We start from the raw sequence: 27,869 nt of genomic DNA, 5'->3' as shown, positions 1-27,869 counted from the left end.
ATTTGGTACTGTCAAAAATTATTTTTAAAAAAATTATTATATTGTTTAAAGACAGGAGTAATCTGATGTATGACCATTAATGTGTAAAAACAAACGCAGGTCGGTGTGGTGGGGCGCACAGGAGCGGGCAAGTCATCGCTCATATCGGCTCTGTTCCGCCTCGCACCGATTGATGGCAACGTGTACATCGATGATGTTGAAACGGGCAGTATCGCCCTTAAGGTATTAATTTTATTTTGCTTCACTTTATAAGCTGCAAAGTAATATTGGAACTGTGTTTTGTTTAACTTGTTTACTACATTTTTAAATTACTTCATTTAAATTACTTCATAGAAGATATCACCATCTTGGGAATGATATGTTTAACTCCAAGTTATTCCAATGTTTATAAAATATGTAATTTAACACCGTTTTATAGTTAGTAAATAATAAAAAATATAAACAGATAGATAGATAATCCATCCCATATTGCATAAAGAATTAATTAATTTTAATATCAATTGCTATAACTAGATATCGATGTGTAACTATTTTTGATAAAAATAAGGATTCACAACGCGTTAGCGGGGTCGGCAAAAATGTCTACTTTTCATGATAAAGCACTAAAATGTTGACTTCCTCGCTTATAAATGTAGCTAGACAATATTTTAAGAAGGCATCATCCACTCAATTGATCGAATCATTAATTAAATGATTCCCACTAAAAGAAACTATTAACTCGTAGAACTCAGCAGCAATACAAATTTAGATCAAATCTTTACATTTTATCCAAGTTTTGGGAATATGGTATAGTATGAGAAAAAGTCTAGGAACTTCTCGATTTAATATTATGCAATAGTTTACACAATGTACTATAACCGAATGATTGTGAAGTACATACTTGTAATACTGGTTCACGATTTTCATTGAGGGTATTTGTATTTTTCAAATTGTTTGCAGGAATTGAGATCGAAGATAGCTATCATTCCTCAGGAACCAGTACTATTCTCTGCCAGCTTGCGGTATAACATGGATCCGTTTGACAAATACACTGATGCGGATATTTGGAAGGCATTAGAACAGGTAATATAAAAGCGTTCTTCATACTTTTTGTTAATATTAGAGTAAGAAATTTTTTCTAGTATCTAGCAACGAGAAAACTGTTTTTATCTTCTCTTTTAATTAGTCATAAAGTAGCACACATTTTAATTCAATTTTAGATAAAATCAGAGATAAGGTTGATTATAATTATATAAATTAAATATAGGAGAGATTATCATCTTTTTATTTTGGTATACTGTATGATTTTTTATGAACTTCTAAATGCCCTTACAGATTTTTACTGACTTTGTTATAAGCCTGTCGCAGTTCAATAGAAAAAATTAAATAAGTAAAATGTATTTAAAAGTAATTACAACATTTATTGATTTAGTTATGCGCTTAGTAAAATATTTGACCATCCCTTATTTTCAATAAATTAAAAAAATAGAATTACATTGATAATAATTTTTAGTGATAATTAAGCTTGGGAATAAATAGCTTTATTACTTTATTAAGAATGTTGTAAAGGAGACGGCAACAAAAAATATCTCTGTCTTTATTGTGAGATTTTCTCAGATCATAGCGTGTTTAGAACCCTCGTACTTGAAGATTGCATTGCATGAACATTAAGCGATCCAGTAATAGCAAACAGTCGTGCCGTTCTATGGCAACATCAGGTACTCGAGGTTTTAGATAAAAAATTGCTAAATAATTGCATTAAACTTCTATCATAAAATGTTGGTATTAATAGTAGTTTGTCACAGGTGGAGTTGAAGCAAATCGCACCGTCGCTGTCGACGGAAGTCGCTGCCGGCGGTAGCAACTTGAGCGCAGGGCAGAGGCAGCTGGTGTGCCTGGCACGCGCCGCTCTCGCACGCAACCGCCTGCTCGTTCTCGACGAGGCCACGGCCAATGTGGACCCCAAGTACGTGCACTATCATCCACAAAGTCGACGCGTCATAATTCATTATTTCAGTCGTAGCATATTCAGTGTCTGTTCAAACAACTAAACATTTCAATCCTTGATGGTATATAAATAATTATAATAGCTGAGGTGAAATAAGCTCGAGTATAAATATTCCTACTATCTTTACATATATGATTTAATAAAACCCAAGAGACCAATTCCTATAATTACATAAATTATTCCCAAGCACCCAAAAAATCCTTTTTTTTTTTTTTGAAGAAACATGAGAAATTTAACAAATCTAGGTAAAATTATAATGTAAACTCTTTCGTATTAAATAGGACCTCCTCCTTTAGCTGAATCAAAAAAAGAATATTATCATCCTAGATTTCCAATAGAACTGGTTGATGGCGACTTGCGTTATACGTCTTCGGATGACTTTTAGGTCGTGTGTGAACAAATGTTCTCGTAGAACCCGGCAGTCCATGATCTCCCCTTTAGAATCTTAAGGTCCCAGGTCGCTCAAGTGTTATACTGCATCTAGGTTTAAAGACCTACACTATGGCGTCTCAGCTATATACTCTTGGCAATCCAGTCATGGTCATTAGGGTCTTTCAACAGTCATTCTCACTGAGGCCTAAATGGCTCTCTTAAACCATTCACTTTCTTTCGAATAAAGTGGCTAGTGTGTTTTAATACGTAAGTGAAAGATTGCCAAAAAACTTTAACTCCTGGTGAATGAGATATTAGTATACTGCTAAGTGATATCCCCAACATTCTTCTCCAGGACAACATATTCAAAACATTGATTTGTTTCCTTCCTATTTCTCCTTTCATCCTTGTCTCTATACCATGTAAAGCAGCACTGGAGACATTAACGATCTCACAAAGCGGGTTTTGTTGCTTTCGAAAAGTTATGATCGAAAGGTTATGAAGTAATTGTTAAAGGTTGCTTGATTTCGACTAATTACATCTGACTAAAATTTTCAAGTATACAAAGGAAGGTACGACCTTCGTTTCGAATCGATGTTGATCCATATCCCATGCTTCGAGACTGTTTAGTGAGCAACGGACCCATAAAAATTAAGGCTATCTTATCTTTAGACGCGATTAATGGGATGTCGGACAGTTTTTCAATTTTTAACATTTTGGATAACTGATAATAGGACTAAACTAAAATAGCACTTTTCTAATAAAAAAAAACCATTCATATTAACGTAACATAAGACATAAGAATAAGCATATATAACTGAGACAATATTCTAGAGTAAAAGGATTCCGAGACATACGGATAGCTAAACAGCAAGTATTTGATATAACTTATTTTGCAGTACTGACGCCTTAATCCAGAAGTCAATCCGCACACACTTTGCCGACTGTACCGTCATCACAGTGGCACATCGTTTGCACACCGTAGCGGATTCCGACCGCGTGATTGTAAGTAACTTGGAAATAATGCAAAACATTCAACACTAAAAAACTTTTAGTATTTTTATCGTATTACTTTTACAACTAGGCTCATCGATTGTTTAGACAATACATTTTAGTGAGCTTCAACTTTAACAACTATTGAATTATTATTTACGTTAGGTCATTAGTTAATTTTGTATTCACAAGTGCTATCACCAAATTTTTATTATTAACATTTCCCATTTCAATGAGATCAATATAAATAACTAACATTAATTGATTAAAATATAGATAAAACATCTATTCATGTACCTATCAAAAATCATGACAAGCTTAATTATATTTATGATTGATACATAAGCTGAAGATTTATATTGACATATATCTTTTTCGAAATGATATTTAATCATAACAAAATTTTTATTTTCATATTCATTAAGACACAGGAAAACAAAATAAATCTTAGAAATTAGGTTTTAGAAGAATTACTAACGGCCGTCAAATCGCAAACGGTTATTTCTTCCAGGCAAAGCACTTTACAGAAAAGAGGAAATAATAAGAATATTTTTAACATAACTATTTAAACTTGAACATTTTATTTTTAACCAATAACAGGTAATGGAGGCGGGTCAAATAGTTGAATCAGGTCACCCTCACGAGTTGCTGCAGAACAACGAGGGACACTTCACCCGTATGGTCAAGCAACTGAGTCCCGCGTCTGAACAGAGCCTGCGAGAACTTGCTAGCAAAGCTTATGCGGAGCATATACGATATGTAGATGCAGATGATCAAACACAAGCTAGTACTTAAATTGTAACCATATAGTGGTTAGAGCTCTGGGTGATACCCATGACAAACCAAGACGCATTTAACTCCAATTTAATACCATTGAATAATTTAATTAATTAGCCTCATATAGTGAATTTACTTTTGTATTCAATGATAGTTTATCTTGTTTTGTTACTTAAATGCAAACTTCATGTCCAGTGCCGTGATCTTAAATTTAATGTATCTCCATGGTGCTATTGCATAAACTTATACCATTTTGCAGTAGCAAGTAGGGTTTAGTAAATTGTTTGTTCTTACATGGTGTGCTGAGGTACATACTACTTATATTTATTTTCTCACTAAGACTCATTGTCTGAAAACAGATGATCGTCATAGTCTACTCAGGGCGCAGTTAACTATTCCCCAAATATTATGTAAAGTATTTCTTGTATACTGATGTGAAAAATTCCTAACAAGTGTTACAATTTTTGTAGATTTATAGGCTACATTCTTAATCTTTACTTGATCACACTTGCATTTATTCTTAAAGCTCCGATGATGAACATTCATAATAAGTTGATAAATTTCTAATCATTTTCAATTTCAGTCAGAAAAGAAACTTAATTATTAACATTACATCCTATATTAAATAAAATGGTTGTGCTGAATGTACTTATTGACTTCGCAATTCTGTTACATAAATAAGCGCTAATAACAAGATGAAATGGAATAGTATTTAACTATTTAAATTTTGAAACCATTTTACAAAAAATTATTCATTTAAGATGTGTAACATAAACGAATTTTACAGGTACCTCAAATATTTAAAAATACAAAATTCCTATAAAGTTTTCTAATGGTTCTTTCTCATTATAAACACAAAACACCTATTTACGCAGTTTTATAGTAATAGATATAGGTACTTAATATATGTAATTTAAATTATTCTATGTGATATACTCAAAACCTCTACGTAAAATGACTATATGTATTATATAGTAATAATTTTGAAATGTTTAAACTCTATAATATTAAAACCTCCAACTAAAGTTTTAAGCAAAAAATAAACTTTAAACAAATGTTCCAAATAAAATATGTTATTTGTTCGAATAAAAAAAATATGTTTTGATACTAAGATTTTAAAACTTTACAGGGCCTATCTAGAATTTATTTTAGACGTTATTGAATTATAATTTTCTAAGTAAAATGTAAATCATTTTGCTGATATTGCGCCAATATAAACTTGTGTATTATATATAATATATAAGATTAAATCTTTTATAAGCCACAAGATAAGATTTTTCAGGTCTAGGATGGGTATACATTTGTATAATACAACAGCTTTTGGCATAATTTGGCTCATGTGCTGCACTATTTTTGCTTGTCATTTTGTGACATATATGTAATCTATATATATAATATATTTAAAAAAAATATAATTAATGTACACTTGCTTCCTGACTCATGTTTGGTGAAAGACAAAGACCAAATTATTAGAAGTATGGATGCTTCGTGTGGGTTATGGCAACATTGTTTAAATTTGTGTAGGTTAATATAACAGACATTGCTGGAGTGACAACTTACATTTTTATAGTTTTTTAAGTAATTTCATTACCGGTTTTAAAGTGCTTGCTAATATAAATTTTCGATTAGAATTTAGTTAATTGAGTTCGATAATTTCCAGCCTTAGTTAAGCTATGATTATCTTTTGCAAGTCTGTCGTATTTGTTAACACATTTCGATATTTCAAAATATCAATGGATCAAAAATCAAACAAAAAAATTGCAATAAAAATATCTCATGTCCAAAAAGTTATGAAAGCATAATGAAAATGTAATGATCAAACGAACATCTCACAGGCACACAGCTAAATCATAAAAAACCAGACTAATGATGTAGATAAAGCAAAGATTCACCTCAGAAAAAGTTCTATTATAAATTTATACAGATACAAGAAGTGATCACAGTAATTCAAATAGTAAATTTTGTTATGCGAAAAATAATACCATTTTAAAAATCATATATTACTTCATTTGGTCTTGTTAATCTCTGCTTTAATGACAAAGTTGAGCACAAAGGCTACTGTTTGTAATAAAATGTTGAGTAATTTGACACAAATAAAAATATTAAACACAGTGTTACAAATTTAATAAGAGACAAGGTGCTACAAATTGCCTTCTACTTAATTGTGTACTTCAATATATTTTTAAATTGCATGTCCAGATTTTAAATGTATGATTGTGTATTTGAAAAAATGTTTCAGTGTGTAACACATAATTATATTGTATTTGTCATTGATTTTTTTTTTAATTATTATACCCAATTTCCTTAATAAATGCACATTTTTTCCAGGAACCAGAAAACAGCTGCAAAAAGCAACATTAAGCTTGATTTTGAAATAAAATTATATTTGTTAAATATTTTGTATATTACATATATTAAAATGTATGTAACCTTACTGTTGGTAGTTTACATGTATTTTAATATATGTGAGATTTGTTTATATTGTCTTGACAAATGTGTCAATCAAAACTAATCTCAATTCCTATATAAAATTTATGAAAGAAGAAATTGGTATTAGATAATAGAGCCTATATATACTCAACAAGTTAGATTGACTGTACATACACTTTTTTCTTTGTTGCAAATTATTATTAACCTGTGCAGAGTAAATAAAAGAGCCAGACTGCCTTTAATTAATTTTCTTGTTAATGTATTTGCATGGGTTTTGGTTATAATAAAAAAGGCTTTAGGAAGAAAATTTCAAAAAAAGAATTTATTACAAGATTAAATTTGATTATAAATGAAATATTTTACACAAATTCACACGAGTTGTACTTTTCCATTTTTTAGTAGATCTGCAACAGGTTTGTATTGTAAGATATGTTGTGATCCCTCTGAAAAAAAGATAATTATTAAGTATTTTAAAAAAAGAGAACTGAGGAGAAATTTTGAATAAAACATTTACCTTCTAAATCTATTTCTTCATCCTGGTCACCCATTAGGTCTTCCAAAACAATTCCCATAATAGTCTCATTCGTTTTAAGAAATACATAAGAGTGTAAATTAGGATAAATGGCTATTTTATCCAAGTCAAAAGTTTGCATATTGCCCGGAACATGATTTAAAGCTGCTGTTTTTAAATGACTTTCCATGTTTGATAAATATTCTTGAGCATATTTGTACTCTGAAGGAGTCAAATAATTTGTCCTAGATTCCAGTCGTAGTTTTTCATCATTTAATATGGATATACAGAACTTTTCTATTTTATCCAACCTAGTTTTAAGATAATTGCAAATAATAAATTTTATTCTACTCAACTCCATTTTATGAATCCATGTGCGAATATCAGTTTTAGACAGTTTGTTTATGTTTCTTTCCATATGTTGTATTTGTCCGAGCATACATTCGACCATATCATTTTGATGGGGAAGAATTTCTGGTGCCAATCGTTCATTTTGCCAAGAATTTTGTAAAATTCTCAGCACTGCTTGGGCGGTAATTTCTTCTTCATCGTCACTCAAATCTATGTTGTCATATTCCATGTTATTTTATTTACTTAGCATTACTAATACGTACATAAAAAATTCAGAGAGAGAAAACAAAAACTACATAAACTGAAGTAAAAGGTTAAAACTAATATAAATAAAAATAAAATAACAAAAATATTAGAAAATGTTTTGGGTACACAATAGCAGCAATTGTCAATGTCAGCGAATGAAAATAGTAACACCGTTCCGTTTCATAACACAATAATAACTTGATATGAAATACCTTTATCGTAAAATAAAAATAAAATTTACAGTTATTAATAATTTATTTCATTTACAACTTTAATTATTCTCAGTAATTAAAACTAAAGACACAAAAAAATTTACGTTATTTAATGAACAAGTTTGAATTTTTTTTACATAAATCCACAAATAATAAAATATATTTATTAATAAACGGTTTTGTAATTTATTTAGTTTAACATTTAATCTTCTTTGTTCATCAATTGATATAATTTAAAATTTAAGTTATAACAATCTTATAACAAGTATTAGATATAAGGAATGCCAATATCATAATCAGTTGAAAATTGGTATATTCTACGATTATTGCCTACTCTTATTCAAAAAACTACTGTAGCAATGATCAACAATTTCTTTTTGTGTTTTTATATTGTCATTATTGGACGTTTCTACGCTATGCAATAAATATACAATTAAATAAAGTTTCAAAATTTTTTTATACTGTTACAGTAATTGGACAAAAAAGCGTTTACATGTAATTTGTATAGAAACAAAACAATTATTGAGTAGACATGGCCAACAGGTCTTATAAAAAGAAGTAATAAAAAGTCCTATCTGCCAAGCGTTCAACGCAATACGGGACTCTGTTATGGCGGTGGCTACACGCAAACTTGTTACCTCTTCCGCACCATGTTAGGCTTGTCTCAAAGGATCAGCCAAACCACACTTGGGTAAGCAGGCAGGTGCTGATCTTCTGACGCGTGAGAGTACTGTGGCAGGACCCACTGCTAGTAGAACTGTTATTGCCGCGGCATATCCTAGCAGTGCGAGTAAGACGACAAACTGAATCAGCAAAAATGATAAAGTGCCGCTAAACGAGCTCGTTTAGATGAAACAATATTCCCTCAAGGCGAGAGAATCAATAAGGTCAGAATCCAATACGGGAGCTTAATAGAAGTCAAAACATTGAGCAACGGATAAACCATGGAGAATGCCAACAAGCTTAAGAGACATTGCCTACTATGAGCTGCCGGCTCTCCAATACCTTGCTTCGGCTGATGCGACCCCGACTGCGTCTGGTGGCATGGATCTTTACTGGTCATGGTTTTTTTAACGAACATCTGGTTATTTTAGGTGTTACGGATAGCCCTCTATGCAAGGCATGCCTGCAAGAGGATTAGAATGCTGCTCTCGTACTATTTTTTTGTATAAGGGTAGATCCTATAGAGCTACCCATCTCAAATCACCGAGGTGCTCCCCAAAACCGCCGACTTCACGAGTCTGATACTGATAGGCATGTTCTACCAATACATTCTAAAAAATAGCAAATAATGTATCACAATTCCTATATGATGTACTAATCGAAACATTGTTCACAAACCTAACTTTAAATTACTGTACCGATAAATTATAATAACAGAAAATTCTAATTTCACTATTATTAAAATATATTGCAACAATAAATTACTTAAGACTGGCTAGCCTGTTTCTACGTGCACAGTGACTCTCAATTTCAGAAAACCTTCACTTACATGATAAATAAAAAAGTCGTTCATTCAGGTATATGTACATTATTTAAAGATTACGTAACTGTGTCGTACCTTTTCTATTTTTTATAATTAAACAATACTTAACATATACAATAATTTATTTCTGCGAAACCATTACGTGCTAGTGGATTCCTGTTTTTCGATGAGCAACTTGTACCACTCTGTTATTACAAGAAACCTTCGCGACATAATCCTGTATTCGATGTTTATGGTGCCATTGTCGTTGCTAGCATTACTTGAATTAATAACCCTCTTTTCTGTTTCCCGATCATCGCTTATAGCAACCGACTAAGAATTACGAAGTTGCCAACTGATTTCAATATTCGCGCTAACACATAAGGGCTTACTTTCGCACTAGGCATCTTTCTGAGTTAGGAACACTAATTTCTGTCTTGACGTGTGAATTCTGATTCAAAATTTAATCGCACGCCATAGTCACTGTTTCCTAATTTTAATGACTGTGAGTTCTTTGTGTAATCATGATTCCAGACAAAAGTCCATGTGCCAAGTTATTCCGTGGAGCGTCCACCTAACCGATCTAAGAGCTTTGTGGTCTCCCAGTGAAACTATATGAAACCATTTAATTATTGCTATTATCCCCAGAAAGCTCTCGAGCTTAAGCTTAACCTTAAGAGGTTTTAGGCTAAGCACCCTTTGCGCCCTGCTCCCTGTCGCTGCTCTACATATTGTACCATATTAGAAAACTACACTAAGACTACCGTCATAAATAGTGTAAACTACAATCTACTTCGCATATTAAGTTTAGGTTCAAATGAAAAATAATTGGGTAACAAAGGCAAAATACATTGATGTATACCGAGAAATCCAGACCCAACAATGTAAACATATATAACTAAATCCGCATTAACACGCACCCGGGAGCCACCAAACAATATACGGCACTCACAAGACGGGCACGCCCGTTGCCAAATGCGTTCCAGCCACTAACGTCTACCGATTCACATCACCACAGAGTAACACCGATCGTGAAACATCGATCAACTTAGAAGTTCCAGAACTCCAGTCACGGCGCCTATGTAAAACAGGTAGGCCCTCCGTCATTCGCTACTGGCACAACAAAGCCGGACCACTGGTACGTAAAGGGTCTCCGCACTCGCCCCTACAGATCCATCACGATCACCTTCGTCTTAATACGGTCTATAAGCTATCTCTCGATATACATCACCATAAAACAACAGTTAATATAAAAATGGTTTGTGCATCTTATCCGGACCAAGGGTAAGTACTAACCAATCGTCATCGTGCAAGAACTTGACCATGTAAGGCCTTTGACCGTCTCACTTATCGGTCACAGCATAACTTTCTCACATGGCTCCACTTTTGTAATCCGCACGCGCACTCCGTGCTCCAACATATGCCTACCAAACGCATGTCGTTTTCTCTCGTTCGGTCTCTATTTTTCCAAAGTTGACCTAACATGTCATAAAACATAGCAAAGAGACAACGCATTGTTCGGGTCACAAAAGAGGTTTAATACAATTAAACGCACTATTCGCACGTCCGAAAATCGCCTATACCAAGACACCCCACGACCCGAAGTATATACAAATGCCTTTTTGGGCAGCAGTATAAGCTAGGTAGAAATAATACCGAAGACGCGAGCTGAGCTTCCTCACTGCGTGCTTGGCGCGAACAATTCTCGTCTCTCTATCTAGTTTAAGATTAAGGCTAAACTACCACCCATTGTTGCATACTTTACATTCCTATAGGCTAAAAAAATACACAACCGTGATTTTGTCTTCGTTACCAGCAGCTCCATAGGCTTGGGGCTACAAAAAGCGGCTTATTAAATAGGATTCGATACTTTTGCATGTTAATAAAATATGGAACTCTGTGTTCGTGAACGGTGACTTATTGCACCGGGCCGTATGCTTTTTACTGAATCTTAGCAATGAGTCTCGGACCAATGGACATAAACGCCGTTGCTGTAGTATTTTTAATCTTTATCGTTTCTATCGTTATAGAAAACGATTCTCCTACTTACTTAGTAGGTAAGTAATTTTACAATCCAAAATTTCTACGTAAAAATAGTAATAAGTATTTTTTTCCTAGACAAACTATATAACGAAGTCAACTTTTATACCACGGGTTAGTAATGTTTTCAATTTGATATTATTTAATCTTCACGGCAATTAAGCTCGAGGGCTTTCCCGGAAACCTCGGTTATGTCACATACTCCTTCGGATTGGAAACCAATGTAACAATGACCAAAAAACAAGATTTTCTTAATAAAGAAATAATTACGTAAGATCATGTATGAATGTTACTAGTTTAAGTGGTTAGTATTATTCACAAAGCAATAAGTTAATTGTCTTGGAATTCGCACTTGAAAGGAATTACGTCTGGAAATTTAAAGTATTTGCTAAGCTTATTTACATTCAAAGAGCGTAGAAATGACTTCTGTTTGCATTTCATAACTAGAGATCCCGAGTGTACAGTGATATCACAATAGCAAGAACATAAATATTTCCAATATGTGTTTCAAGAGAATGTCGATATTGACATTAATTTAAATTATTTATTTGAAAAAAAAAATGTAATAATTTAAGCAAAGCGCCAACATTTAATGATCGATGATAATTTCAGGAGTGATTAATGAAGGTAAAATTTGTTTATTCTTTAGTATAATGTCTGCTTTAAATTATTTATTTATTTAAATGGATATAAATTTATTTTGTTTGTAATCCAACATATTTTTGGGCGAATACTTTTTTTATGCTATTTTTTTAAAACCTAATGAATCAAAGCATTTAGATAATGGTGAATGCTATGTGCTCAAGAAAGTTATTTATGCAGAACGTTTACGATATAAAATCCAAAATATCCCTAATATGAGCTGGCCTCACAAACGAGAGATTTCCTGCGCCAAGTTCACAACGACGCTTAATGGTGCCATGATGAACTTTGACTTCAAAACCTAAAGTCAGTTTGATTTCTATTTGTAGGCGATTATTATGAATTGTATATCAATAAATCAACCAATCATTCGATGTTCATTGTATGTAATCCGGAAAAATATTTATAATCATAGGAATGCTATGGATTTCCAGTACGATCGGTTGGAAGCGGCCTGCGTCCGTTGTCTTTCAACCACTTTAACTAGGTCCGTTTCTCCCCCATGCCCTACGGTTTAAAAAAAAACTTTTTTGCTACATACCAGCCTTCTTCAGGCTATTGGAAAATATTGATAATATTGTCAACTTTTACGTTTTGTTTGTTGGTATAACCAAATTCATCGAGTTAAAATAAAGTAACGGTTTAGATGGTAAGCATAGGCTAGGGACTAGGTAAACTGAACACAGAATGCTTATCATATCATGAGCATAAGCAATTGCTAATCAATTATAACTGAATAATTATTTGTGCTAACATAACTAACAAACATATGAAATGTCGAGCATGTAGATGTTGGAATAAAAAGGCTTAATTCTTATTATTAATAATTTTAATTGATAATATTGCTTATAACAAGGCAGCAAACTCAAAGCGCCCTGCAACATATACTGCTTCCAAACTGTAAAATTGTTCTAATAATAAGGACGTTAAAAATGCATTTATCTATAATAACATTATTATGTATGTAGCAAGTATACTATAATCCACTTAGTATCGATATTTTTATTCTTTAGTTCCACTTACCGCGGTCTTAAGGCGTAACTGCATTAACCTGCTTATTTATGGAAAAACAGGGATGTATTTTTTATAATAGATAATAAAGTTTCTCTAAAACTTTAAATTAATTCTCAAGTGCACTGATAGCACAAATATAACCTAGGTCGATTTTTGTGACTAGTTAGTACAAGATACTGACTACCAAATCTTTCAACTGTTCTTTATATATTAAAATTGAAAGAAAAAGTATTGCTGCCATTTTTATTTGATGTTATCAAAATAGTCAACTGTAGTTTGAGAACAAGAGTCTTCAAGAAGTTATACACGTAAACTTAGAAGCGCTATTACTACCTTTATCTGCTTTATAGTTTAAAATTATAAATGTATCAAACGTTACAAAATCAATATAAATGTGTAATTTAAAATATAACTAAGAGAATAGCAATTCAACTTACAGAATGCAGACATTTTAGGCTTTCGGACTCTTAAGAAAAAGTAACCGCGGCCTGAGAGGAATGTGTGATGACGAAGCGCTGTATTTTGTTTACTCTGCGATATTCTCGCGCCGCGAATTCGGCGGCGATGTGGCTGCTTGGGATAAGTATATCCTCCACGGCTATTTATGGTTATGACAGAACTAAAATTCGATTCGCCGCAAAAGCCTGTAACGGTATATGGACACTTACTTTTATATCTCCTTGATTCCGGACTTTGGATGAAGAGGATCGCTGAATATTCGAGCGGATCGTGTAGGTATGTATTCATATATTTTATTGTCCCATGTTTTAAAAGTCCCATGTACAACGTGATGCTATGGGAGGTAAGCTATTATCAGATAAAGGCTCAAAAAGTAAATCCTTAAAAGTTAATACACACATTTTAAACAAAGTGAAGCATATTTACAGATGAAGGTTGACTAATCTAGTTCTTCATAAATATTTCAAAAACCTAAACCTGTATGCAGGCCAAAGTCCAACTGATGAAAGAGTTCGCTTTATTTTTTATCCAAATATACGCATAAAGTACAAATGATCATCGCCATCGTTATTTTAGCTGTAGAACGTTGCTGAACAATGGCCTTCCCCCAAAGATTTTCAATAAGACCCGTTCGATGCAGTCTGCATCATCTTCCGCCACCCACAACACCTTAACAATGTGGGAGTGGACTTCCTACATTGTTAAGGTGTTGTGGGTGAACGTCTGATGCTGCGCTTGCCGGTTTGTGGTCTTCACTCCAGGTCCATAAGGCCTGCCATGAGGCCCTTTCACCGCCACTTCAACAAGTCAGTCCGTTGGGTTATTTTCGTTCGATTACGGATCTCTCATTCCTGATTCGAACAAGACTTCGACTTACAAGTAATTAGGTAAATTTAAGCTGTTTTATTTATAAGAAAGTTACACTTATTGTAGCATATTAATAAAAGTATTAACTCAAAATTTCTATTTCACGGAAATATCTATGTCTATTTTTTTCGGTTACAGAGAAATCAAGTTTTTGCGTTGATGGAGAAATAAAAAGAAACACTCTGTTCCTTCTTTTTTTCCCCGTAAGAACATGAGCGATGTTTCATGTTTCTAAAATTATTGTGAATAGCAAGTCCTCCCTGTATCGAACGAAGTATAAGGCGGGAGTTTATTTCTAAGACGTTACCTATATCTAATTATGAATATCGATTTTGAGTGCCCATACTGTGCAGTACGGGCGATGAGTATAAAAGGGGCCGACAGCAAAGCAGAAGACGAGTAGCCTCCGCAACACAGCCTCGGCATCCCAGCCGGAGATTGGTTTATAGCACACTAAAGACTGGAGTAGTTCGTATAACGATTTTCTTCAGTATTTTTGTTATCAACCATCTCAGGCCCACATTCCCTTCCCTTTTTTTGTAAGTCCGCATAGAAAATAACTACTTAGTAGTTAAATAAAATTACTTACTAAATAAATCCTTCATTTATCGTTTATAACTAAATTGCATCCCTTTAAAATTACCACATAAATTTTGTTAAATTTTAAAAAGTATTTTTTTTTTTCTATTACAGATATCCATACATAAACAATTAATACACAATGGCGATTGCCAGCCTTGAATCAGTACCATCGGAACCATGGGGTGGCCAGGTTGCAGCATTCGGCTCCAACCAGACCGTTGTCGATAAAGTCTCCCCGGACATGCTGCATCTTATCGACCCACACTGGTAAGTCCATTCAATTATTTTTTTATTTCATATCCTTTATTGAAGATATGACAAGCAATATATTTTTAAATTTCATCTTCAGAAAAATTTACTTGACCAAATGTTTAAACATAGGCCAAAATAATAGATCTTATGATACTTACCATCAAAAAAAAATAATTTCCTCATTTTTTATTACAGGTACCAATTTCCACCTATGAACCCCATGTGGCACGGTTTATTGGGCTTCACCATCGGTGTCTTAGGTTTCATTTCAATTACGGGCAATGGAATGGTCGTCTATATCTTCACATCCACAAAGGTATTCTTTTGTTAATTATAGTTATTTGAATTATTTATGTTTTGAGATTATTAAACGATGTACAATGTTTACAGAGCCTCAAAACACCATCAAACTTACTCGTTGTAAATTTGGCTTTCTCCGACTTTTTAATGATGCTCTGCATGGCTCCACCGATGGTCATTAATTGTTATTACGAAACATGGGTATTCGGTACGTACCGTATATGAATTCCAAAGTTAAATAACAACTCGTGAAATATTTTTGTGCACATAATTTAACAATTATTTATTAATTCATCAGGTCCGTTAGCTTGTGAGCTGTATGCATGCGCTGGTTCACTATACGGCTGCGTTTCGATATGGACGATGACAATGATCGCTTTTGACCGTTACAATGTGATTGTCAAAGGTATTGCCGCTAAACCAATGACTATCAATGGAGCACTATTGCGTATTCTTGGAATTTGGCTGTTTTCTCTTGCGTGGACTGTTGCTCCTTTCCTAGGATGGAACAGGTAAGATCAAAATAACTGTCTGATAATAACTGAATAACTGTCAAATTCATGGGTGATTATTTGCTATCAAATATTAATATAAACTTTGTGTAGGTACGTGCCTGAGGGAAACATGACCGCGTGTGGAACTGACTACCTGAACAAGAGTTGGCTCAGCCGCAGCTACATCCTTGTTTATTCCATTTTCGTGTACTACATGCCTCTTCTTCTTATCATCTACTCTTACTTCTTCATTGTACAGGTCAGTAAAATACAATACATATTACAGATCTGTAATAAAAATAAATATTTAATTGCTATGAAATTTTTTAGGCTGTAGCAGCTCACGAGAGGGCGATGAGGGAACAGGCCAAGAAAATGAACGTTGCTTCTCTGCGATCTTCCGAAGCAGCCAACACTAGCGCTGAATGTAAACTAGCCAAAGTATGAATCATTTTTGTTTAAATTAAAGACATTATATTGTAATACATAATAATTATCAAAATCAGTTGCTCAAAATAAACTGTCCTTGTTCAGGTTGCACTGATGACTATTTCGCTATGGTTCATGGCGTGGACACCATACTTGGTGATCAACTACGCCGGAGTGTTCGAGAACGCCTCTATCAGCCCTCTCGCCACCATCTGGGGATCAGTTTTTGCTAAGGCCAACGCCGTCTACAATCCTATTGTATATGGTATCAGGTTAGTACTTTTATACTCAAAATAAGAATTATTTCAGCAATATATTTTTACAATATATTGCTGAATATGACGTACTAATAATACTAACTTGATGAAATAAAGTTTAGTAAAAATGGATATATTAACAGTTAACGGTACAAATTTCTTTTACAGCCACCCTAAATACCGAGCTGCACTGTACCAGAAGTTCCCATCGCTAGCGTGCCAACCATCGCCTGAAGAATCTGGTTCCGTGGCTTCTGGGGCTACAACTGCCTGCGAAGAAAAACCATCCGCATGAGTCTTCTCCAACCGATCGACAACTAACAACAAAGACCGACCCGCCGCTGTATTTTGGACTGATTCTGCCAATGCAATACGTTATTTATTATTTTTATACAAAAAACATTTACTACTATACAAAATGTAAAACTTGAACACATAGCTCGAGCCAAAACAGATCAATGTAATCAAAGTAATAACTGTCAATTTCAACAAGTTTCGGCTTCATGCTTAATGTGTCAAGTTCGGCGTTGCACACAATTAATATTTTTCGTTTATATGCATCGGCTGACGATTAAAAATACCAAAAAAATATTAACCTAACAACAGATCGTCGGGCCACTCCAATAACCTAAGAGACTGCTCCTTCTAGTAAATAAGAACGACGGATAATTGCGATGAAATAAGCTGTGTACCTCGGACAAATGAAACAAATAAACAGCACGACGGTTACAAAACATTTGAATTTTTATTTTTACATCATCCCCCGATCATCAAATTTATTTAGTTTTAGAACACACAGAATTTATAATAAAGGTCGAATAATTGAGAAAATTTTAAAGTCATAATAAATTAAAACTAACAACTATTTTGTTTCTTAGAAAGTACCACATAAAAATTACTTATTTTTTGTTAACTACAGCCTTATACCATAACTACTATCTTCAGCTACACATATTTTTTATAAGATGATGAAACCATTACAATCTTTTGATAATACTTTAATAGTAAAAGTAGAAGTAGTGATAACACAAGATCAAGAAATTTTGATACATGAAACATAAAACAAAAAAAAATTCAAATTAATTTGAACCAATTAAACTTCAGTAAAAACGCTGGTGATAACCATTGGACAAAGTAAAAAAAGCTAGATATTATTTTATTTAATATTATGTCGGGATTGGCTTACAAATTATTCAAATAAGAAACTGATTTACATAGTTATAACGTAACATAAATTATAGAAGTTTTTAACTACAATAACTTAATTCTTTAAGCAGTCTTGTTCCATTACATTTACATTGAACATCATATACATTATCATATCACATTTCGTATACTTGGTAATCCATTTATAATAACTGCTTGCAAAATTAATACTCTGTCTACATTACCGTTACTAAGCAACCATTATACAAACAGAATACGTAGACTCCTTGTCAGCAGTGAATTCACTTTACAAAAATTTTTAAGGAAATAAATAACACTATAATGGCCTGCAAAACGTCATTTGAACTTCACCACAACTTTCCGAAAATTGCAGAAGAGTCCGGTTTTACATTTAATACACATAAACCTCGGGTCCATATTGAATGGAACAAAATCCGTAAGTAAATAGTTCAGTTAAACTAACCAGTGACATAATTTTTTATTAGGTACTATGCTAAAGATTTAAAATGATTTACTGTTTCAGGTTTAATTGATCTTGATAATTTAATACGTGACAGAAAGTTTGTAATAATTGAACAGCATTTAAATGATGTAAGAATAAGTTTATTATCTAATAATAATCCCAAATTTACAATCGTATCATTAAGTTGACTGAAAATGAACATTAAATATTAGTTATTATAAATCAAAACCTATAAAGAAAAGCTCGTAAAAAAGAAATATTCCTACCAGATTTCAAGTCTCTGAGTTTTGTTTTAGAAATATCCTGAAAAGCTAACACATTTTGGTGATAATCTTTCATATACATCACATTGTTTTCTTAATCGTGACTCTATATATTCTGTCTTCTTGGAAATTTTATTTTTAGATTTTAGATTGTGTTTTGGAATCAGAATTTGACGTAAGAATTCTTGACGAAGGGGTTTTGAAAATATTCCGTTTAGCACAACTGGCTGTTGAGTACCAACAATTCTGTAGACATTATCTTGATCGTAGCGTCTACGTTTTACGAGAAGAAATAACTACTTTAGCACAGGTAACGTTTATTTGTATTTTTTACGTAATTAAGTGTTGATTAGTGGTTAAATTAAGCATTTATTAAAATATAGCAACATTTTCAAAATTTTGCTACTATTGTTTTTTACTAAGACGTTTCATTATTTTAAAACGATTTAAAATGTGTTATTTTAAAATAAGAGAGTTCTCTAGGGTTTCATAATTTTATTAAAGTATATAAATCTGTTATGTCTTTCTAATAGTGGACATAATTAATTTGAATTATAAGTGATATGGATAATTATTTTTTTATATACATTAATTATGTTTGTGTTATAGCTTGTCTGTCTAATAATTTGTCTCGTCTCCTTTAATAAGTACGCTAGGAGTACCTATGAATGTTACAATGCTTTAACTGTTATCCAGGAACTTGACTTTGCTAAGAAAACCATTAGGGAAAAAGAAGATGAAATAAGAAAGTATAAAAGAAAAAATAAGTATAGCTTTCGCAATCCACTCCCGTATGGTAATGATAATATTGCTAGTATAATTTTACAAACTTTAGCAAACAAAAGTGAAATATTTACGAATGCGGCTCAAAATGAAAACGTTCATTACAATAAATGTACTTATTGTGACAAAGTATTTATGAATCAACTATATTTAAGAAGTCACTTATCACGGAGACATAGTAATGTCTTAGAAATTCCACAAAGGGATGTGGAGGAAAACAAAATTCAACAAAGCAATAACCAAGAGACGAAAGATCAAAATGAAATTACAGAACTTAAGTTAAAGGTGAGAGAATTAGAACAATTTATTAAAGCTTTCAACAGCCAAAATAATGATCCAAAATCGGATATTAACCACACGAACACCGTTGTAATTAATGATTCGAATGTTTTAAAAGAAGACATAAATGCAACAACAACCAATTACTGTTCTAAAAATGAAGCAAAGATGATGAAAGATGCTGAAATTGCTACCGAAAGTGAAGATAATATTTTAGAAAAATTAGAGAAATGGAAAAAAGAAGAACATGAGAAATACAATAAGGAAATTAGTTTATTGCGAGCACAAATCACTGGCATAGTGGATAGTTACAATAATACTGACAAATTGAAAGCGGAGGTAAATAATAATAAAATCATGGAAGAACTCCATGAAACGATAAAACAACAAAGTGCGGAAATAGCATCCTTGAAGGAGGAGTTAACTTCTTCGGTATGTAGATAAACACGTATACATACAAATAGTTATGTAATTTTTCATTTGCGTAATGTGCAATCATAGTTTCCACAAACGCAAATTATTTCATAACAGTTTAGACGTTCGACCCAATTTTTTTGTCTCTTTAATTTTAAACTCCCCAAAAAAACGTTTGCTACATTTTGACACATATGATCAACAACTATTATTAATTCTTAAGAAGTATTTGACCAATCGATGCTTGGATTATGCCAAAATTCCACATAAAATTCCAAATACTAAATAGTTATCTCGTTCAGTATTACTTTTTGACGTTCTTTAATGATAATCAGCAGCATAAAGTGTCCAAGCAAAATTATACTGTATTTTTAAAAAATTCTTAGCTTTCACTGCATATTACTTATGTGGAATTACTTTGTCGTTTTAGAGACTTAAATCTCAAAAAGAAGAATCAGAAAAAAAGAGAGAGACAGAAGCACAAATTGCATTTTGGGTGCAACGAACTAAAGATCAATCTGAAGAGTATAAACAACTGCTACAAAACTTAGAATTAATCACGAAACAAGCACAGGAGTCACGTGAACAAGCTGAACTTGAAAAAAAACGAGCTACTAAATTACAACAATTATTGGAAAAAAACATCAATTCTGAACCACGTATAAATAACCATAACTTAGAAATTGAAACAGGGGTAAGTTCATTTTTTATTAAGTAGATTTAAGTAACTAAACAGGAATAATGAATGTAGAATATCGTTTCAGATAGAGAAAAACATTAAAGATACTGAAAATATTTTAAACGTTAACATTAAAGCCAATAAAATCTCAAATCCAGTGCCTGATTGTAAGACACTAGAAAAACTTCACAGAAGGGCACAAGAGCTACTTAATCAATCGATATCCACGTCCGATACTTCAAACACAAGTGACAATAAGGTTCATTCGTCAAATGAAAAACTGAAAACTATAAGCAGTAAAAGCAAAAAAAAGAAAAAAATTGAAATAAACGCTGATAAGATAAAAAGAATGAAAAATGGTAATCTAAAATCTAATCACAATGTACTACAAGTTAACACAAATGCTCAGCTCAAAAAGTCAATCAAACACGGACCTTTGTCTAAAAAAGACAGCGAATACACGAAAGTTCAAGAAAGGTAAGCACTATTCCCAATTTCCAAAGTATTCCTAATTCCGAAAAGACGAGGAATGGGTAGGCCCTCACTAAACAAACCGACGACATAGTCAAAGTCGCGGGCAGCGCAAGACCGGTCATTGTGGCGATCTTTGGTGTAAGCCAATACCTTATAATGAGAGTCTATATAATAAATGAATTAAATTTTATTATAATTTCTAATATTTTCTTTTGTAGTCCCATAAAAGTAATAAGAGCTAAATTAACCGAAGAAGTTAATCAACGGCTTGTATTACTCGGAATTGATCCATTGAAAAAAAGTTTGCCGCGTGATATTTTTCAAAAATACAGATTACAGCTTCAAGAGAAAAGTGAAATAAAAGCAAAGGTAATTTTATTACTAATTGTCAACATTTTTTTTATTCCATATTAACTTTTGCTATTTTTAATTGTTACTCAATAAAAGTAATTTCCTCATTAACTGTTTTCTAATTCTAATATACTAAAAGTTATAGACTCATGTAGCCCTTCACATATTTCTCTTATTGGAATGCATAACAATAAACATCATAGATTCAATAAACATAACCTTAACCAAAATGAGAAAAAAATTTTAGTAATGAAATTAATACTTTACATCTAGTAATTAGTGATAAATAATTATACAATTATATTTTTTTAGAAAAATCCCGAACGCGAAAAAGTCCATCATTCTATAATGTCTTATTTGGATAATAAATCTTCAAATACAAAAAGTAAGAGTTATGAAAATGACAGATATGTTTCTCCTAATAGAACTTCAAAAGCGTTTAGCTTAACTTCAGTTATATCTAATGTAAAATCTAAAGCTTTGGCATTAGTAAAGTCAAATCAGGATTTGAGAAAAGATAACAGTGTCGCAAATGATACCATTACGAAGAAGACGTTGTCTTTGTTGAAAACACCACCAGAGTCCATTACATCAAGCCCTAACGTAAGCAAACACAATTATGTTCGTCATTCGCCTGTAAAAACTGAGCTATTAAAAAACCAACCTAACCACGATAAACATGCACCTAAACAAATTAAAAGTAGTATAGGTAAAATGAAGAGAGTTTATGAAGTTAGTGATGATTCTGATACAAATACAACTGGAAGTTTTCAACTACCTACTCAATCTACTAACAAAGGGGGATCACCTGGGAAATCAACAAAGGATACAACTAAATCACGAAATGTACTTTCTTCCCCACGCAGCGATTTTTATAAATCGTATGACCAAAACACATCAGAAAGCGATGAAAGAGAGTCACCAAAAAAAATTTCAAATGCCTTTGAAAGGACTAAAAAACCAAACACCGAAATTCATAAATTGGAATTAACAAATTATGATAACTACACCGAGAATAATGTGGAATTAACAACGGAACATGAATTAAGAAACGCCCTTTCTGATGAAAACATTGTTAGTCCAAAAAAAGCAAAGGGAGTATTGAAAAACGCTTCTTCGATGTCTTCCTTATATAAAAAAAAAGTAATATTTGACTTGGATGCAATACAAATGAAATCAGTGAGCGCATCTCCTTCACTAAGTATCAACGAAAATAGTAACACAGTTCAAAATCATGAAATAAAAGTTAATCATTCCAATGGACTAGGAATAAATCCCACAGATGAATGGGACATATCGAGGTATATATTAAATTAGTTTTGATTCCATTTTTTGTTGAAAAATGCGAATATTGAATGTTTTATTTTTTTATAAATTACCTATACCATTCAACGTTCAGACTAAAAGGTAGGCAAGTGAAAATCCTTTTTAACGCTAAAGTTTTTATAAACATATTTATTGAATGGTTTCGTTAGTTTAGAGCCTTCATTCTCATCACCCATAATTCCAAAAACCCCTTGAATAATAGACCAATATTTCGAGAGATGTTTCCAAGTTCACTGCGAATTTTACCCTAACAGGTTTTTTTCGTTTGTCGGTCCCAAAAATATTACAGTTTAACCACGCCAATTTACTACAAGAGGATATTTAATAAAGTACGCCTTCACAGACAGTAAGTATCTCTAATACACTGCAAAAACCATATTTAATCAAGACATACTAGGGCTTGATTGCGATTCTGTATGAGAGACTGTTAATGATCACAAACACATTTTAAATTTAATTATAAACAAACAAACAAACTATTTTATTCTTTTCCTATACCTATATTACGTTGTACATACTAACATTAACCCTATATCCTTTTGATCATTGCCCAGATTATAAATCATATTTCCCATGTTGATGTGTTTGATGGAACCTTATGTGGTAATACTAGTTACAAAGCTTTATAAACTTAATAAACTTTGTTTTTTTTTTAATTATAGCATTGAAATCGAGCCACAAAACGAAGAGAAAACAATAAAACTCAGTACTCGTACGAGCCCGAAAATTGCAGAATTAAAGCAAAGTATCGAATCGCAACTAACGAAACGTAATCAAACTCTTTCTACTATCCCAGTAGGAGGAGTGGACATCATAAAAGGGCCAACAACAAAAGTAGCAAGCCTAGGTGGAAGCAATACAAGCCTAGGAAGCTCAATTCTTGATGATTCTGAAAGTGAGATGCGAGAAAAGCACACAGCGTTCGTAAAATTTAAAAATATTGCAGATAAAGATAACAGCGAAATTGACATCTCTGAATTAGTAGCCAGAAATGAGAACTTTAAGAACATGTCGTTTTAAGTCAATATTATTTTAAGATTTAATAATTAATAAAATAAATGTATTACAATTTTTATTGCCTTTAATTTATTGATATATCTACCACCATATTAATGTCGTACTTTTTAAGAATACTAGATTTTGAGTGGGTCATATTTATGACTTACCACAAGGTGAACACAAAGTTAATCTTAATTTTTGGGATAAATAATAAAAATCCTTCCAATATTTATGCTACCAAAGTTTTTATTAATCAACAGCGGAGATTCCTTAACATAAGATCGGTATCGACTTCTTGAGGCAGAATCGGTTTCCCAGATGTCAACATAAACGAAAACTTTTTTTGGGGGTCGAGGTCTAAAATTTGTCAAGACAAGTTCATTTTGAACCTTTCAAAATACTCCATATGTGCTGTATGTATCTGCGATTGCATGCTGTGGCTTCTCTTAAGTATTAAATATGTAGGAGCGCAACTCCTGAATCTGTGTCGAGTAAAACCATACTGTGCTTTTTAGTTTTATTGTATGTAATGTGATTAGATAAATTTTTAAAAAATTTTACTGTGATGGCAGTACAGATACAGGTGTGCAGTTGTTAGAATAGTTATTTTCTTCTCTTTTAAATAATGGCACTCCTTTATTATTTTTCATAATATCAAGGAAAATACATTCAACACATTTATTGAACATAAATGCTGACATGCAATATGACTTCAGTAGCTTTACAGACATACCCCAGTCACTAGTTTATTTTTACATTAAGACTAAAATTTAACTGACTTACAACTGATGGAGATAATTTTAAAAAGTTACTTTAACTGATATATTTGCAAAATAGTTTTCAAAAACATTTTCAACTCTTAAATTACTTTAAATTTACTTATCGACTTATCTATTTTTGGTTCTACCATTTATTACAAACTAGATCTCCCAGTTGTAGTTATAATGATCCTAGTTATTCTTATCAGAATTTAATATTTTGTTTATATTTATAGATTGAAAGCAAACTTCTTCAAACATATTCTTAAATATGCTACAACTATTATTAAGTATACTATATATTGATGAAACTTATTCACATCTATATTTTATTCTCATCATAATGAAATGGAAATATGACTAATAGGGAAAATTCACTAAAACCTTATCTATTAAATTCAGAACCTTATATTTTTCTTGAATGACTAATAAGCTTCCTAAGATAGTTGGTAATCCTTCTGTAATCTATGATCACCATATCAACAATTAATGAGTAATAAGAAGCCATTTGAGTCCAAATATAAAAAAGCTGTATTGGGATTTAAAACTTTTATTTCAAGTATAAACACTTTTATGTTTCTTTCTTTGTGTCGGTCTTGCCACCACGAATTCTGCCAGTTCTGCGAGCAGCAATAAGACCAACCTTGCGACCAGCTGATGTTCCTCTCTTCACAGTAGAAGCCTTACCTACAAAATAAAACACCATTTCAGTTATATTTTATATAAAACCATGCAAAGATAAGAGATATGCAATTTGTGTAAAATCTCCTATTTAATAAAAGATACCATTCAACATAATGAATGTTACTTACCAATATGTTGGTGGTTACCACCACCGTGTGGATGTTCAACAGGGTTCATGCTCACACCACGCACATATGGCCAGCAGTTACGCTTAACCTTGTATTTATGGTAAGCACGACCAGCTTTCAAGATAGGTTTGTCAATACGACCACCTCCAGCAACAATACCTGAAGATTAATGAATATTGTAGTAACACTTTTTACATGTTTATGAAAAATTTAATTAATCAGGTTTTCAGAAAGAGCCTCTGTGTAATCATTGTCTATCAGAGTAGGTAAGTGAAAATCATCATTACTATTACAACCCCCTATAACAAGGTGAGAAAAATATTTATTTGCTTACAACTGCACATTTTAGCTTAAATGTATTAGTATCAATTTTAATGTTATAAAATAACATACCAACCATGCCCCTATTGCTTGAGGGCAGTACTTTCTTTGCGCCAGATGGAAGCTTGACTCTGGTACGTTTAGCATCAGGATTATGGCCAATTACAGTAGCAAAGTTGCCAGATGCACGAGCTAGCCGACCTCGGTCACCCATCTTCTCTTCCAAGTTGCACACAATTGTGCCCTCAGGCATGATGCCCACAGGCATAACATTTCCTGAAAAAAGAGAATAAAATATTTTTAGAGTACAATAAACTAATGAAAACTTAGAGAAAATAAAATTAATGGATTGTCAGAAAGAGCCTCTGTGTAATCATTGTTTATCAGAGTAGGTAAGTGAAAGTCATCATTTAATGAATAATAAAATTTAATTTAGCCTATCAAAATATTAGCTGAAAACAGAGTAATCTATAAGGAATGTAAGTTTCAGTTTAATGTTATAAAATAACATACAAAACAATCCCTGCTTGAGGACAAGACTTAAGTAATTAATTAAGCAGTGCCAGATGGGAGCCTTACTCTGGTATATTAAACATTAAAGCTGACAAAAAAGTGTAATTGACTTTTTAAAATCATAAATCTATAAGACTTGTGTTTATGTTAACAAACATTGTTACTGTTCCTAATTAAAGAATTTTAACACCTTACCATAGCAAATATTACTATTACCATGTTATACACTTATTACATTATTGTTTAAATTATTAATGAGAATATAGATAAGTACCTAAGGAAAAAAGAACTCAAAACACCAACACTTACCGACTTCAAGGGTAGCTTTTTTTCCACAGTACACAAACTGACCGGTGTATAGTCCCTCAGGTGCGATAAAAAGTTCCTTGCGAGTCTTGAACTTGTAGGGATCTCTGAAGTGTACAACGGCGAGTGGTGCACCTCTACCGGGATCATGGATGATGTCCTGTGCATAAAAAAACGCATAAAATACTAGAAATTAGGAGAAGTTTCAATGATGATTATTAACCTCAAACTATTTATTTACCTTCACGACACCTTTAATATAACCATGACGTTCTGCATAATCTAGAGAACGAAGTTTAGGAGCTCCTTTCCTTTTCTTTGTGTGCGATACGAAGACCGAACCGGCACCTTTACGTTGAGCACGAATCACACGACCCATTGTCAGGTCCCCTGAACCTTAGCTAAAAACAACATGAGAATAATAATGTATTTTACAAATAAAGAACTATTTAACATGTTGACACCAATTCAATTTATTTTTAAATATTAAATAGTCAAAATTAATGTAAAATATTAAGATCACAACGGATAATATTATTTGTGAAATAATTACGTACGTTTACTAAGAGGGACACTTTTGAAAGAAAATTTCAAAGAACGAGCACAGATAACAATTCTACTTCAATGCGAAAACGCTAGGGCTGCCCACTTCAAATTTAATCGATATTTCAATATTATTTTTTAAACTATATCAACATAGTATTATGTTAGTACAATAAAATGAATTTATTTACATATTTATAATTTACATTAAGTAATTCAATTAAATTACATCTTGGGATCTGATGAAGCATTGCGTCATTTTTGTAAAATTTATTCTACAAAGTCTATGCATTTTGTACAGTATTTTATCAACAATTTCGAATTTATCAAAATATGTAATAATATTGTTACAAAAGAGAGACCTACAAAAGTTAGAGCATTACATCAATATTAGTTGTGTGTAGGACCACTGTAAAAGTGCGCGCTTCAAACATACCAGAATAAAAAAAAAACAATTACACAGAATAATATAATTTTTCTCTATTCGAATAGGTTGTTACAAGAATTTTCGAATCGTCAAGCCACCACCGGAACGGAAAGCCGTTTTGCTGAGAAGAGCCGGCGAAAAACTCAATAGTTTCTCTTTACAAATATAGTTTTACAAAGAGAGATTGATAATAATTAGCTTCCTGCGTGAGCATCAACAACATTTTAATTCCAAACATTACCATCAATATAATATTCTTAGATAGAATAATATATTTTTATAATAACACTTTTTTAATTTTGGTTTTAAAA

The 27,869-nt window shown here is 32.3% G+C and overlaps 5 protein-coding genes across 5 annotated transcripts in view; 3 read left to right on the top strand and 2 right to left on the bottom strand.

Annotated features, from left to right (window-relative positions):
• The window catches only part of LOC137929778 (ATP-binding cassette subfamily C member 4-like), a 43,632-nt gene extending 37,489 nt beyond the window's left edge, over positions 1-6,143 (top strand). Inside the window, exons 20-24 of the mRNA XM_068772884.1 lie at positions 100-222; positions 940-1,062; positions 1,785-1,945; positions 3,259-3,364; positions 3,953-6,143. Of these exons, the coding sequence (XP_068628985.1) occupies positions 100-222; positions 940-1,062; positions 1,785-1,945; positions 3,259-3,364; positions 3,953-4,147 (708 nt within the window). The 3' untranslated portion in view covers positions 4,148-6,143. The remainder of the gene's footprint in view (positions 1-99; positions 223-939; positions 1,063-1,784; positions 1,946-3,258; positions 3,365-3,952) is intronic.
• Positions 6,144-6,921: 778 nt separating this feature from the next.
• Positions 6,922-7,790, bottom strand: Sld5 (DNA replication complex GINS protein Sld5). Its single transcript, XM_068772835.1, has 2 exons — positions 7,074-7,790; positions 6,922-7,002 (listed from the first exon to the last, which is right to left on the bottom strand). The coding sequence occupies exons 1-2, from the start codon at positions 7,648-7,650 to the stop codon at positions 6,929-6,931; spliced, it is 651 nt and encodes a 216-aa protein (XP_068628936.1). The 5' UTR covers positions 7,651-7,790; the 3' UTR covers positions 6,922-6,928.
• A 5,936-nt stretch (positions 7,791-13,726) lies between these two features.
• On the top strand, positions 13,727-17,399 carry LOC137929719 (opsin-1-like). The gene is made up of 9 exons (XM_068772786.1): positions 13,727-13,775; positions 15,060-15,215; positions 15,396-15,516; positions 15,591-15,708; positions 15,799-16,012; positions 16,106-16,253; positions 16,325-16,435; positions 16,529-16,695; positions 16,849-17,399. Exons 2-9 carry the CDS (start codon positions 15,088-15,090, stop codon positions 16,973-16,975), a joined length of 1,134 nt encoding a protein of 377 aa, XP_068628887.1. The 5' UTR covers positions 13,727-13,775; positions 15,060-15,087; the 3' UTR covers positions 16,976-17,399.
• A 769-nt stretch (positions 17,400-18,168) lies between these two features.
• Positions 18,169-23,899, top strand: LOC137929869 (cilium assembly protein DZIP1L-like). The gene is made up of 9 exons (XM_068772993.1): positions 18,169-18,283; positions 18,371-18,438; positions 18,716-18,883; positions 19,270-20,067; positions 20,480-20,743; positions 20,814-21,205; positions 21,421-21,571; positions 21,866-22,854; positions 23,542-23,899. The coding sequence occupies exons 1-9, from the start codon at positions 18,169-18,171 to the stop codon at positions 23,897-23,899; spliced, it is 3,303 nt and encodes a 1,100-aa protein (XP_068629094.1).
• Positions 23,900-25,170: 1,271 nt separating this feature from the next.
• Positions 25,171-27,228, bottom strand: RpL8 (ribosomal protein L8). The gene is made up of 6 exons (XM_068773073.1): positions 27,146-27,228; positions 26,830-26,989; positions 26,592-26,748; positions 25,842-26,045; positions 25,449-25,607; positions 25,171-25,323 (listed from the first exon to the last, which is right to left on the bottom strand). The coding sequence occupies exons 2-6, from the start codon at positions 26,965-26,967 to the stop codon at positions 25,208-25,210; spliced, it is 774 nt and encodes a 257-aa protein (XP_068629174.1). The 5' UTR covers positions 26,968-26,989; positions 27,146-27,228; the 3' UTR covers positions 25,171-25,207.
• Positions 27,229-27,869: the final 641 nt, after the last annotated feature.

This window comes from Battus philenor, unplaced genomic scaffold, assembly GCF_028537555.1.
Source record: "Battus philenor isolate CCGP_79_NKW_IND1 unplaced genomic scaffold, ilBatPhil1.0.hap1 SCAF_5, whole genome shotgun sequence".
Lineage (NCBI taxonomy): Eukaryota > Metazoa > Arthropoda > Insecta > Lepidoptera > Papilionidae > Battus > Battus philenor.
Note: the sequence above shows the minus strand (reverse complement) of the source record. Positions and strands in the feature narration are given on the sequence as shown.